Source organism: Antedon mediterranea, chromosome 10 (genome assembly GCF_964355755.1).
Source record: "Antedon mediterranea chromosome 10, ecAntMedi1.1, whole genome shotgun sequence".
Classification (NCBI taxonomy): Eukaryota; Metazoa; Echinodermata; class Crinoidea; order Comatulida; family Antedonidae; genus Antedon; species Antedon mediterranea.
The window spans coordinates 19,139,460-19,153,191 of record NC_092679.1 but is presented as its reverse complement, the minus strand read 5'-3'; the positions used below and the strand labels follow the sequence as shown (position 1 = coordinate 19,153,191).

The window sequence follows — 13,732 nt, the reverse complement described above, 5'->3', positions numbered from 1 at the left end:
ATAACTACAAACAATTATTTGGCTTATTTTAAATTACAGTATTTATTATCAACAGAAAAAATAATATGCCTAGCCTAGGCCTATTATTTAGTATTAAACACCTCTTGTTTCAATACGTCACTTAAATATAGGAATCCCTAGGCCTAGGCTTAGACCTAGGCTACACACAAAAACGATACGCTAGGCACAACGAACAAGAGACACAGGTAGGCCTACATTGTGCTAACAAAGAGTACTAACCTGCTGCTGCTGTGGCTGCCGATGTTGTTGAGGTTGCGCTACTTCCTGACAAAGAACCAGTATTTTTACCCTTATTTAAACGGCTAGATCGTCTAACTGGGCGTTCAGTACCTCTCCTTGTAGTCATTGACATGATGAATATACCCTAAATTTAAACAATTCATATATTATCCTATAAAAGTCGCGTAATTTCCCCTAGGCCTACCCCTTTATCTCATTTACGTAGAGAAAAACCATACAGGACTGTTGTGTGAGCTTAGGAAATGATTGTATTACACACAGAGTGGAGGCGTAAGTACATTAGCCAATAAAAACTATCGACAGTAACCAATGCTCTTTAATGTTGTTTCAATGACCAATCATGAATCACGTTGTAACGATGTCGGTCTGTTCTATCTCATTCTTTTTTGCAAGCGTAGCAAAACGCGTATTTAGTTTGTTCTTAATTTCTTCAATAAACGAATTTTAAATAAAACATTGTTTTGAATATTCAGGCCCGTAGCCAGGGGGGTTTTTATGGTTCGGGCGAACCCCCCCCCCCCCTTTTCAGCGACTGCGAACCCCCATCCCCGACATGCCCAATACCTCACCCTCATCTCCGAAAATCGTCCAAATACGTGCCCCACACAGTACAAAAAGTTGTTCGTAAATTGAAAAATTCGTAAACTCGTTCGAAATAACTCATACAGTACCTTCTTCCCTGTATGAGCGTACTTCGAGCGATTCGTGTCTGTAAATTTCTAAGAGTTGCAAATGAATTGCCGATTTTAACCTGAAAAATAAATATTTGGTCCCTGCATGTAACATGATATTGACGCGTCTCACAGCGAGCTGGGACACGAACGATTCGTACAAAGGACACCGCCAACTGCGTACCAATTGTTTAGATCACTGGCAGTCAGACAGCATGCATAAAGTATATAGCCTTCCGACATACATCAGTATTTATGTGTGGCTATGAAGTGTAATGTATCATAGAGGATTATAGTGAATATTACTATTTTACACTATAATATCTATGGTATCATGTACTGTAGTTCACATTATGGCATCCGATTATTTTTTTCTAGACCACCAGCCGATACGTACTCAAATGTATCAATATCACCTATTTACATTGGCATAATTAATTTCCTCAACAAATTGCTGTAAATAAATATTATAGATAGAGCTATAATAAGAATTGCATTTGCCTTCACCCAGTGTGCTTTTTTCGGGGCTTCTCCTAGACGTACGTTCGCATTGAACTTGAACGCAAAATAAAATACCGATATATTATGCGAATATATATTGTTCGCGCGAATCGAACGCGCCAGCTTGTACGCATGTGTATTCATGTTTACGTCTTCCAAATCCTTCTCTACGCATGCGTATTAGCTGACGCCTTCGATTCGCGCGAACAAATTCGCCTAGTGGAAAATCGGCTTTAAGCCGATTTTCCACTAGGCGAATTTGCTCGCGTGGTTGCTGAGCATTTCGATTCGCATGACTGCTCATGAAAGCGTCATAGCTCATTTCCTGAGCTCTGATTGGTTGCGCAATATTTCGCTTCGCAAAAAGTAGAAACAATTCGAACTAGTAAATTTCGCTAAAGCGAAAAATCAAAGGAAATAGAATTCGTCGAAGAAGGCAGTATGACAGACAGAAACGCGAATACGCATGTGCATAGCATGACGCTTTCGATTCGCGCGAACAAATTCGCCTAGTGGAAAATCGGCTTAAATGATCAAACAATCGACGGTTCCGCACAGAGCACGCGCATCTAACATACGGCAACAAATGTTATCGTTTAAATAGTCCACGAGTCCAAGTACGATCGTTTTGCTCATTGGTAGCATGCTGCATGAGAGTGTCTTTTCCGGCCATCTAGGGGTGTCATTTAACAAAATTCGCTTCGCCTCAAGCCGATTTTCCACTAGGCGAATTTGTTCGCGCAAATCGAAAGCGTCATGCTATGCACATGCGTATTCGCGTTTCTGTCTGTCATACTGCCTTCTTCGACGAATTCTATTTCCTTTGATTTTTCGCTTCAGCGAAATTTACTAGTTCGAATTGTTTCTACTTTTTGCGAAGCGAAATATTGCGCAACCAATCAGAGCTCAGGAAATGAGCTATGACGCTTTCATGAGCACTCATGCGAATCGAAATGCCCAGCAACCACGCGAGGAACATGAACGTCGCAGCTATTCGCCCATGTAGTGGAAAGAGAGTAGGCGATTTTTTTCTCTTCGACGTTCATGTTCCTCGCGTGGTTGCTAAGCATTTCGCTTCGCATGACTGCTCATGAAAGCGTCATAGCTCATTTCCTGAGCTGTGATTGGTTGCGCAATATTTCGCTTCGCAAAAAGTAGAAACAATTCGAACTAGTAAATTTCGCTGCAGCGAAAAATCAAGGAACTAGAATTCGTCGCAGAAGGGAGTATGATAGACAGAAACTCGAATACGCATGCGCAGAGCATGACGCTTTCGATTCGCGCGAACAAATTCGCCTAGTGGAAAATCAGCTTTAGTAGGCGCGGCCCCACCCCAGGAAGGGGGGGGGGGAGGGGGTGACCCAAATACTGGCTACGGCCCTGATATTTAGAACATTTTATCATTTTTTTGTTCACCAAACTATGTTAAAGTAAACAGTTGTCTTTAAATATACCATTAAATATTCATATTGTAATGCAGGGTGGGTAATTAAATAGATAAAATAATCAAAAATTATTTATATAATAGGCCTATTGGCTTAGGTAGAAATAAATAAAATGCATCATTTGCGCGCGTGTCTGTATTTTTTTTCTCAATATTTCATACAGATATGTCAATGTTAGCTAGTGGAAAATGATTAAATAATAATAGTACAGTATAATTTCGCGGCCATGTATTATCTTTATTGCATTGTTTTGTAACTAAAATGAGATGAGTAAGGCCATCCGTTGTATTATGCGAAAATATTTGATGTATTGCTAATTAAATGTTGGTGAGAATTTATAAAATTGTACAATCAATGGTTTGAATTATAATGGACACATGATAAAATATATATATTATAAATTAAAAACACAATTTTTCTCATAAAAAGGATTAGGAAATATTGCATCGGAGATACTGAATACTGAATACTGAAATGCTTTATTTGTCCATCATCATCATAAAATAACAACAGAAATTCTTCTTGAAGATCGACAATTATTAGTACAAAAATAAATAGATATACAATAAAATATATTATGTACACACACATAATTGCACAAAAAAATATAAGTTATGAAACACGGTGTAAAAAATGACAAGGTATTAAAATTGATACCGAAGGTCGTAGCCTAATTTGCATAATGCAGATTTTATTCTAGAAAAATGATTAATTATTTAGGAGCCTCCTCCATCCACACCCCCTTCCATCTGATAAAAAACAAACAAAAACAACATGGCGCTATCCACCATCGGTTAGTATCTTTTACGACGGTTTTCTAGAGCTTTTCGTTTGGATTGGAGCCGGTTAAATTAATCAATCAATCAATTTCTTTTATTTCGGAAATTTCATACATATCAACAAACAAAAAAAGAAAACAGAAAATTCTCAAACTATAAGCTATAGGCCTAAATATATAGAATACCTAGAATAATATAGGCCTACACACATATAATGTTTTAAAATTATTTCAGCAATATAATAATAATATAATAATAATCAATACAAAATAAATACAACGGTAGATGGCCGGAAATGACACAATTTTTAGGTGGATCTTAATTTTTCATAGAAAACAATTCGACCTTTTGTAATTTCTGTACTTTCACAGATATACCTCAAATTCCAGGGGCCGGGTACCCACACCGAAAGTCGGCCTTTTTGGGTGGTGACACAAAAAGCTTGCCGCGCAGTGCGTTCAAATAATTATGAAAGTTTTTTGTACGCGCGCGTTCATACTTTCACTGAGTATATTTTTGACCAGCAAAAAAAAATGTATGCCCATTGTTTTTATCACAAGCAACAGCTTTGAACTGATCATCCACGTACCAAACCAGCTTCCGACCGGGAAAGACTCGTCAATTGTTTCGTTATCTGTCGATTTGTATATTTTTCCGTTTACACCCTATTATTATTTTAGTCAATCGTTAGGAGTAACGTCAATTTATTATACATTTTCATAGTAAAATTATTAAATTAATACTGACTACTGTCCCGGGTAAAATGTTTATATTACGTATTATAGACTAAACAAAATAACTCTGTATCGCTGATCAAAATCAACAAAAATCCGACATTTACAAAAAAAAAACACGTTACTACTGTATTATTCCACTTTTTACGTGTGTATAGACACATATTACCGTTACGTGTGTATAGACACATATTATTATATAAAAAGTAGACAATAAACATCATCAACATCGTAACGGAGCTTAACGTAATGGAGATATAGTACTTACAACGGAGATATAGTAGCACTTGCAACGGAGATACAAGTAGCACTACTAACAAGTTGCAACTTATACTCAACTGTCATACTATTTTTTTTTGTACTAGGGACTATAGGCTTACAAAAAATAAGTTAAAACCCTGGTAAAACTTGATTTTCCTGAGTAGCGGAGAGTGGATTGATTGTGTAAGTGACGCGACAGTTTATTTATACTTCACCCAATAGAGCAACTCAAAAATATGTTGGAAAGTTTGTTTCTATGTAGGTTTTTGGACAAATACTACGGAAATTGTATTTCTTTTCTTGGTTTCTTTAAAAACAAACACCTAATAATTATCTCCAACCGTTATTAGTGGGCGTGTTCTCACACTCGACTTGTTGCATACATGTTTGAAATGGGAACTCAAAAAGAGAATATACGGTTCAAAATCAAAGGTGTATTAAGCTCTGTCTACACTATCAAACAGTGTGATTTCAACCTAATAACAGGTTCAATAAGCCTATACAAGACTTGCTTATATGCACTATATAAGAACAGACTATTATTATTATATAATATTATTAAACAAATCTAGTCTAAAGCTCTGTCTACATTAGTTTGACAAAAAAATATGGTAGTATTAAGTGATAGGCTTCAATGTGGTAGTGATATGATGTCGTCATGTCCATATATGGGCACATCACATTTTGTTGTCACATAAGGTTTAATGGTGTAGACAGAGCTTTATACTAAACACTGATACAACAACAAACTCAAACAAAAAACAATGATACTTTGAATATATTTAGTGTCTAAATGTTTTCCATATAAATTATGTCAAATGTAAAGAAAAGCCAACACGGTATACATATTATTTGATGATTTCTAAAATCATAAACTAAAAATACTCAAAATGTTAGTTGTTGTTGGATTATACTGTATTTCTTTACCTAAACATACATGTTTTTATATCTGGAATGGAACACGAGAATACTTGTGTTTGTACCACTCATAAACATTCATTATTTGTATACCATTTAAATGGTTACATAACTATATTCATATTCAAGACAAGATATGTATAAACAGTAGTATTATGTATTGTGTGTATTTTCAATAATTGCTTAAAAAATAAACAAGTCACTATTATAAAATATTTGGGCTAGCCAGCAGAATTGTTTTAAGCTCTGCCTACACTATCAAACTAGTTTGAAAAAAAAAGTGAGGTGCCCAAATATGGTATTGATATGGCCAAATATAGTAATTTTGTTGTCACATAAAATTTGATGTGCAGACAGAGCTTTAATCTTGATTGATCTTATGAGGGCGTGTGTTTTCAATCTCATGAGCGTGTGTTGTTGAGCTCAAGGGGCGTGCATTGTTGACTTCAAGGGGCGTGTGCCATAATACTTGCAACACCTGAAAAAAAAAAAACAAACAAAAGAACATTATTGGAAAAATATTTTTAAAACATTTATTTATCCTTTATAAAAAAGACAATTTTGTACTTACTTTCAAAGTCAATTTTTTCTGTAATATTTTTCGTTTTTACAATCTCTTCCTGGTTGGTGATAAACAGTTTGCCATCTTCCTTTGATTTCCACCCGTATCTATTCATCCACTGTTCCAGCTCTCGATCGGTTAAATCTCCGAGCAACTGCGCCAGTAGTCGCTTGCTTATTGTCTGGTAAGTGATCTTCAGTACGTGGCAAATGACTACAAAATATAGAAAAGTAGAAATTAAATCCATTAAAAAACTAAAGCTCTGTCTACACTATCAAACTTTATGTGAAAACAAAAATGTGGTGTGCCCATATATGGACATGATGATGTCATATCACTATCATATTTGGGCATATCACTATCATATTTGGGCATATCACTACCATATTTGGGCATATCACTACCATATTTGGACATATCACTACCATATTTGGGCAAATCACCACCATATTTGGGCACTTTTTCTTTCAAACTACAGTAGTTTGATAGTGTAGACAGGGCTTTACGTAGGATGTTCAAAAGACAAGTTCATACACTTTCTCAAGAGTTAATTTTCTTGACTTTTTTAGACAAAATTCCATCATTGCGTGACTTTTCCATGACTTAATAGTATTCCATGACCGGTTAAAATGCCACAGTGAAAGTGATGTATCTTTCCATAATAATAATAGTTCATTCTTATATAGCGCATATAATCAAGCTCTTAATGCGCTGCACATTATTACCTTGGCCATTTTTTGAAAAATACTCCCATAACAATGCAGCTAGTAATCAGCATAAAGTTGTGTCTTGATCTAACCGGTACCCATTTATACACCTGGGTGCCATATTGATTTCATTCAAAGTTATAAAATGTCTGTAACTTACATTTTCGAATTGAATCCTCAAAGCCCACAATAGTTGACACCATATCTTCTAACTCAACAAGTTCATTCTAAAAACAAATAAAAAAAAATTCTTATTCCTTTTTTTTTAAATATCAACTGTGAAAAATGATAATTAAAGTTACGAAACTATGCTAGCATGTTCCAGAAAACACCTTTGTGCACTCCCAAAGTTCCTCACTTACCCAGAACTTTTGAAATTCACAAGTTTCTAGCAGCAAATGAAGGTATAGTATACTTTTCAGTTGTGGTTCTTGTTGCTAACAAGTAATTTAAGGAAACATTTGAGTATTCAGATAAATATTCTAATATGAACAAGTGCTAACAGGGGTAACGGTACAACTGATTCACGATTTCCAGAAACATAATAGGAAGATGTTGATTTTGTGGCAATTTGATTGGAATGAGAAATCTAGAAATTTTATAAATTGGAAGTTAAGATTGTTTTTGAGAGCAAAGAACACCCTTTGGTAAAATTTAACATGAATGAGGTAGTCTCCACGCCCTTAGTCCATGGATGGGGCTTTTAAGGATAAGACTGAATGACGCAATACCAGGACAGTTTGGAAGGTTTTGTTGTTTGTGATTGGTCAACTGGTGTTTTCTCATCCTTGCATTGCATTCTGGTAGGAATTCAGCCTAAAAAAGAGATTCAAAGATGTTGATGTCTTTGCTAATATCAATCATTTATATAGTGATGTAACCACAAGAAATAAAGTGGTGTTTTCGCAAGAAAAGGGAAATCACTGTCCAAGCTGCTGGGTTATTAAAGGCTTCTGTGAAAAAATAGGTCAGGTTTAAACCTTACCAACCGTACTGGTGGCTATGGCCCTGACATACAAAATATGGTAAAGGATACATGTGATTCATCGATGAGACATTTACATAAGATGAAGTCTGTATGTGGAAGGTTAGTTAGTGCCTTCAGCAAGATCTGTTGAGCCACGTCAAGCTGGAAATGAGCAGGGTTCAGTTGGTATCTGAAAAAAAAAGGATAAACATTATGATTGATGATGAAATCTATACAGGAGACACCCCGGGGTTTATGACCATTCAAAACGTCGAGAAACTCCGGAGATACCCCTTTCACACCAACCTAGCAACTCCGGAGTTTATAAAATAAAATTGTAAATGTTGCCCTCTATTTTGTTTGTTTACATCGCAACGATCATTAGAATAATTTTAATTAACAATATTTTTAATTTAATAATTACTTTCAAAAGTCTCAGAAGTAATATAATATTTTATTGATACTACTTATTATTTTTTAAACCCGCTATATATTTTGTACAAATATTTAAAGTATTTAAATAAAACTAAAGCAATGAGTGATCATGTGAGGATGACCTTTTGACCCGAAACACTCCGGAGTTTGATGTTGGTACCTTTCACACCAAACAGCAGGGCGTCAACTCCGGGGCGTCAACTCCGGGGTGTCTCCGGAGTTTTGCTTTTGGTGTGAAAGGGGTATAAGATTGGTGGTAAAAACAGTAAATTCAGGTAGGTTTCTTGGGTGGCTACTAGGTAAAGGCCCTAAAAAAACTTCAGGGTGAGGATGTCCCCACTCACTTCTACCCAGCACAAATCTCTAAACACTTATCTACTGGATCAGAACCAGTATCAAAGGGTATACTTACAATTTTAATACTGCTAAATTAGCCTCCAGATCATATGAATTCTCTTTGGTCTGGATTTCAACATATCTTTCAAGTTTTGACAAATTTTCTGGATTATACCTGTAAAAAAAGTAGTTTAAAACAACAAAGTTTAAATCATATTTAAATACTAGACATATGTTACTAAACTAGCATTATATTATAATTAATTAGCCTATTTAGTTGTACTGGGCTAGCCCAAGTAGGAGGCCTAGCTAGTAGTAGTATGATAGTTAGTACTTACTTAGTCTCTATCTACTGTAGCCTGTAACTAGTCACTAATACTAAAAAATAACATAACAGTGAACACTCGCAGTCGTATTGCTTATTAGTAGGCTCCCTAGTATTAAATAATATTTAAAAAAAATATTGTTAATGAATAATGTTACTTGAACTTGTTGTTGAATATTGTTGTACACAAAAAAAATGTAAATGGCAACCATGAGTTCAATTAATAATTATATTAGTGTTATGGTTTAAGTAGACATCTTACTACGATGGAGTCTTGGGTTAGGGTTTTCTATGATTTTAGGCTAGGCCCGACCTGTAAATTAGTGTAGGTAGGGAAATATCAAGCACTTCGCGGCATGCAGAGCACACACAATCTCCGACTCCTACTACAAAGTAGGCCTACCTAGGCCTAGCCTAAACGACCATATTGCTACGTTTTCAACAAATTTTAATCCATTAAATGGTTTTAATAACACAAGTGTTTTCCTACCTATCAATTCCTTTCAGTAATGAAGAAACGGTTGCTCTGGCATCGTCAGCTGAAGACATATTTGATGTTAAAAACATAAAATTTACAACCAAAAAAATCACAGCACGTTTTTTATGAGAGCGCGCCCTCAGCGTCTTGTCTAATCAACGGTTCTCTAGTTCTGTTGCAAATAAGTATCCGGCAGTCGTGTGATTAGTCGGCACTCATAGTCTGTCCATTCTGCCAACAATATTATTACTTTTTAATTATTCTATCCCAATGTATTTTTAGGATTAATATGATAATTAATTCGTAATGGAAACAAACAACGACATTTATTATTCTTGTTTATTCCAATTATAGACCTAACCATTCAATTTTAATTAAATTCTGAGGATTAAAACGGCGTCACTAAAATGATTAATATCACAAGGACCCTAATGTAATTGAAACTATCATTCAACTGTTTATCATAGAACCCTACATGGGTAGATTAGCGATAGATAAATAATGGAAAGAACAAGACAGAAACCAAACGTAGAACAAAGACAAGAGCTAAAATCAAACATGCATCTCATAAGTATTTTTGGGCTCTTTCTTTACTTTTTGGTCATTTGTAACACTCAACAGCCACAACCCTCAAAATGTTGCATGAAGAACGATATGTTTATGGTTGACATGGGTAAGTACAGAGTAGCCGCTACCAGGCCTACATGATACAAACAATGATCATTAAGTATAGGACCGTAAATAACGATTAAATACCGGTATATAGCCTAAATCAAGAAGCTGCATAAGCCTAGACAGGGTAGATAGTAACAATCAAATACAGGTAGGCCTATATTAAAACTGTCTTAAAATTGATTAACACGACATGTTTAGGGCAGCATAGCCCATCATCAGGATGTGCATGTCCACACCATTTCGTGTTTTAATAAATTATAATGAGGCAGTTTTAACATTTATTATTAAATTTTTTGTTTCTTACAAATTCGTTTTAAGGCACTTTAATTGGGTACCACATAGAGCAGGACTACCAAAACTTTGGAACTCTATCACAAGTTGTGACGATTGTAGCCGATTTTAAGCAATCTCGAATGTTTTACAACACAACTGGTTACATAGATGACAGTAGGACCCATACTTTGGTGATTGAGGACTACAAAAATGTAGGGTTATAAGGCTTGTCTACACTATCAAACTAGTTTGACAAAAAAAGTGTGATGTGCAAAAATATGGTTGTGATATGGTCATCATCATGTTCACATTTTGTTGTGACATTAAGTTTGATAGGTCTCGTGTAGATATGCCTTTAAAGTATGCGTATTTCACCGTGATCCGGCGATATGACATAGTTCAAATAAGTTCTCAGTTAACCTGTCTCTTTATTTAATATTTGATATCAGAATGATGTATGGACCATCGATTATGAGGCCCAAACGTGTACAAAATCGTCAATTCAAGCTGGATCGAAAATGCCGAATAAGTGCGTTCCAGGTGAGAGTCGTCTTGAGCTCTGTCAAAATATCAATATATTTTGACGAAAAAAGTGTGATGTGGCCAAATATGGTAGTGATATGACGTCATCGTTTCTAAATCCGGGCATATCACATTTTTTTCGCTAACGTTTGATAGTATATAGTATAGACGGACAGAGCTTTAGAGGGCATAATGAAGCCGGTTCAAGCAAAACAAGGTTATAATAAAAATCGATTACTGTTGCCGAATATGAGGAGCCACGTTTGTTACACATCGCCTAGGCTTGTTAAAATTGTATCCACTTAATTCTCCACAGATAACAGCAAGCTCTGTAATCAGGCGGTTTATCCGCACAATTTAAAAAGCAATACTTGGTGCTTTGATATGAAAACTTCGCAAAATGATGGACAAGCCTCAGTGACGGTCAGCGAAGACGAATGTATACCGTTTCTTTTTAGTTTCAAAGGCAAACACATTCAATTACCTGCAACTACATGTGCGTATAGGTCTACTCATATGCTGTATACCTAAATATCGTTAATTTATAAGCACTGTCTACACTATCAAACTTTTGAAAAAAAGTGTGATGTGCCCAAATATGGTAGTGATATACCCAAATATGGTAGTGATATGACATTACCATGTACATATATGGGCACATGACATTTTTTGGTCACATACAGTTTTAAAGTGTAGACAGAGCTTTAGGTTACTATACTTATAATATAGGCCTATGACGTAGTAGTTGTCTCAGTATGATGCACTGAATGGCGCCCCGTACTTGAGCAACATGTATAAAAACCTGAAAACTTAATTTAATGCTGAACTTATTTATGTATTTAGTGGATATAGTGGAAACCGGAGGGTATTACAATATGAAACAACTGGATGACGTATCCAAGTATTTCGTTCTTCCATCACTTTGTCAACAAGAAACAAGCTGCTTGAATAATTACCAGGTATATGGATGACTCTTTATCTTGGGAAGGTCGAGCGATGAACTGAACTTTGTTGATAGTTGGAAAGAGGGTTGGAGGAGAGTTAAAATTCAGTTTTGAGTGGAGGAACAAGGGATCTCATTTTGATGCATAGGTAACTTATTGTGGACCAGACGAACGGGCGCCGTTAGGTTGGTGGCAGTACTCCACACGAAGGGACTCTCTTAAGCTTGTTTCCCACTAGAATGCAACGCAAGGACGTAAGCCACAACGCAAGCGAACCACAAGGAACGGTTCGAATGATATATTGCTTGGATTGGTAAATTCGCTTGCGTTGTGGCTTACGCCCTTGCGTTGAGTGCTAGTGGGAACCAAGCTTTAGGGGAGTAGAAAGTTATGGTATGTGTCCACACATGTGCACAATTCAGCCCAGTTAGGCTGAAAGTCGCAGGTTATTCCCCCATTTACATTTACAATAATAGTGAATGTTTTTTATATTTTACAGTCATTTAAATCGATTGACATAGCGAGAGACATTCATCAATCAAGAGGGTTTATGTAGAAGTATGCCATATAGACCTAGGTACAAGTTAGGCTTATGAAGCGAATCAGTTCGACACCGAGACAGTGACACTTTTCTCCCACTGATACAACTGGGTTTCATACGGAACCGGACCCTAGTCTTTACAACGTGATAAATGAAAGATAAGATAAAAACAAACAATGATTGTACCGATAATAAAGTAGGCCTAACCATGTTATCAAGATGAAAATATATTAAATATTGAAAATAATGATGACACAATAATGGCAAGATAACGTTATAGTTGACTCATGTGAGTATTATTCATAAAGTAAATTTACCAATTGATAGAATAAATAAGTCTGTCAAAGAAATCAACTTGATTCGATTAATTTACCATTAACTACGGGTGACGAAAAAAAAACCATTTGAGATCAGAAAATTACTAACGCCAAGAAAACTAAGGGAACAAAACACAATTATCAAACATTAATCAAATATGATTATGAAAGAAATAAATGTTTTTTTGAATTTGAATTGAATTTAATCAATGTATTGGTTCCTTTCCAAAACGGAAGAACCATCTCATATTGTGTACAAAATTAACAATTCAACCAGCTCACCAGCTTACAGTGCAATTTAGTTTTTAGGCCGCTTGCAAACTTCGCGGCTCGGAGGAAAATTGCAGAAGAAAAAAAAGTTATATATTATGTTTAGTCGATCTTGGTTAAAGCTTGGTTCCCACTTGCGACGCAACGTAACGCAACCTACGCAACATAAGCAAATTCCCTTCCAATAATTGTGTTTGTCCCCGCCTGCGTGAAATCAAACCTGCGATATTTGCAGCACTATTGCGTCGTCGGTTCCCATTTGTGATCGATACGTCGCTGCGTTGCGTTCTAGCATGGGAACCACGCTTAAAACTATAAATATTGGTTGATCTTGTTATTAACAATATAGCGAATGCAAATTAATGTATTTATTTATTGTCTTTACTAGTTACACTTTCAATACTAAATCAATGATGTCCATAGTGGTTCAATAATGCGTTAAAAAGCTCAGGTACAGGCATGAATTTTAAATTTAATAGTTGGTTAATTGTACATAAATCAAATATTTGTAACAGAAATCGAGATGAAAAAACATGAATTTCCCTTAATATGGTCAAATACAAAATTTGGCAAAATTCTTCCATAAAAACCAGGAAGACTTTTTTTCAGTAGTTAGGTAGTTAAATCTAATGTAATAACATGTCTGGTGACTCCCTAGACGGTGAAAAAAGATGGTGGATATACGGTGGATAATTTTTGCTATAGCATGAAAATAAAAATCTGAAGTTGAATAAAAATATCAGAAATGTAATATTCAAGTTATATTACCTATATTTAGTCATCTGATAACATTTTTTACCACACCATTTA

General features: G+C 35.5%; 2 protein-coding genes across 2 annotated transcripts in view; both read right to left on the bottom strand.

The window, feature by feature from the left end:
* Positions 1 to 508, bottom strand: part of LOC140059899 (F-box only protein 11-like) — a 33,377-nt gene extending 32,869 nt beyond the window's left edge. Inside the window, exon 1 of the mRNA XM_072105879.1 lies at positions 241 to 508. Within this exon, the coding sequence (XP_071961980.1) occupies positions 241 to 373 (133 nt within the window). The 5' untranslated portion in view covers positions 374 to 508. The remainder of the gene's footprint in view (positions 1 to 240) is intronic.
* A 4,127-nt stretch (positions 509 to 4,635) lies between these two features.
* On the bottom strand, positions 4,636 to 9,511 carry LOC140059951 (eukaryotic translation initiation factor 3 subunit K-like). The gene is made up of 7 exons (XM_072105957.1): positions 9,393 to 9,511; positions 8,654 to 8,752; positions 7,876 to 7,996; positions 7,202 to 7,276; positions 7,000 to 7,066; positions 6,142 to 6,345; positions 4,636 to 6,048 (listed from the first exon to the last, which is right to left on the bottom strand). The coding sequence occupies exons 1-7, from the start codon at positions 9,467 to 9,469 to the stop codon at positions 6,017 to 6,019; spliced, it is 675 nt and encodes a 224-aa protein (XP_071962058.1). The 5' UTR covers positions 9,470 to 9,511; the 3' UTR covers positions 4,636 to 6,016.
* Between the last annotated feature and the right edge of the window lie 4,221 nt (positions 9,512 to 13,732).

What these genes read in the sequence shown, in the direction of transcription:
- LOC140059951 (XM_072105957.1), bottom strand. Translation starts at nt 9,469, where the DNA reads ATGTTTTTAACATCAAATATGTCTTCAGCTGACGATGCCAGAGCAACC. An exon ending in GTCTCATCGATGAATCACAT is followed by an intron (nt 7,277 to 7,875) that starts GTATCCTTTACC and finishes ATTACTTGTTAG; the next exon opens with CAACAAGAACCACAACTGAA. An exon ending in TGAGGATTCAATTCGAAAAT is followed by an intron (nt 6,346 to 6,999) that starts GTAAGTTACAGA and finishes TATATTTTGTAG; the next exon opens with TCATTTGCCACGTACTGAAG.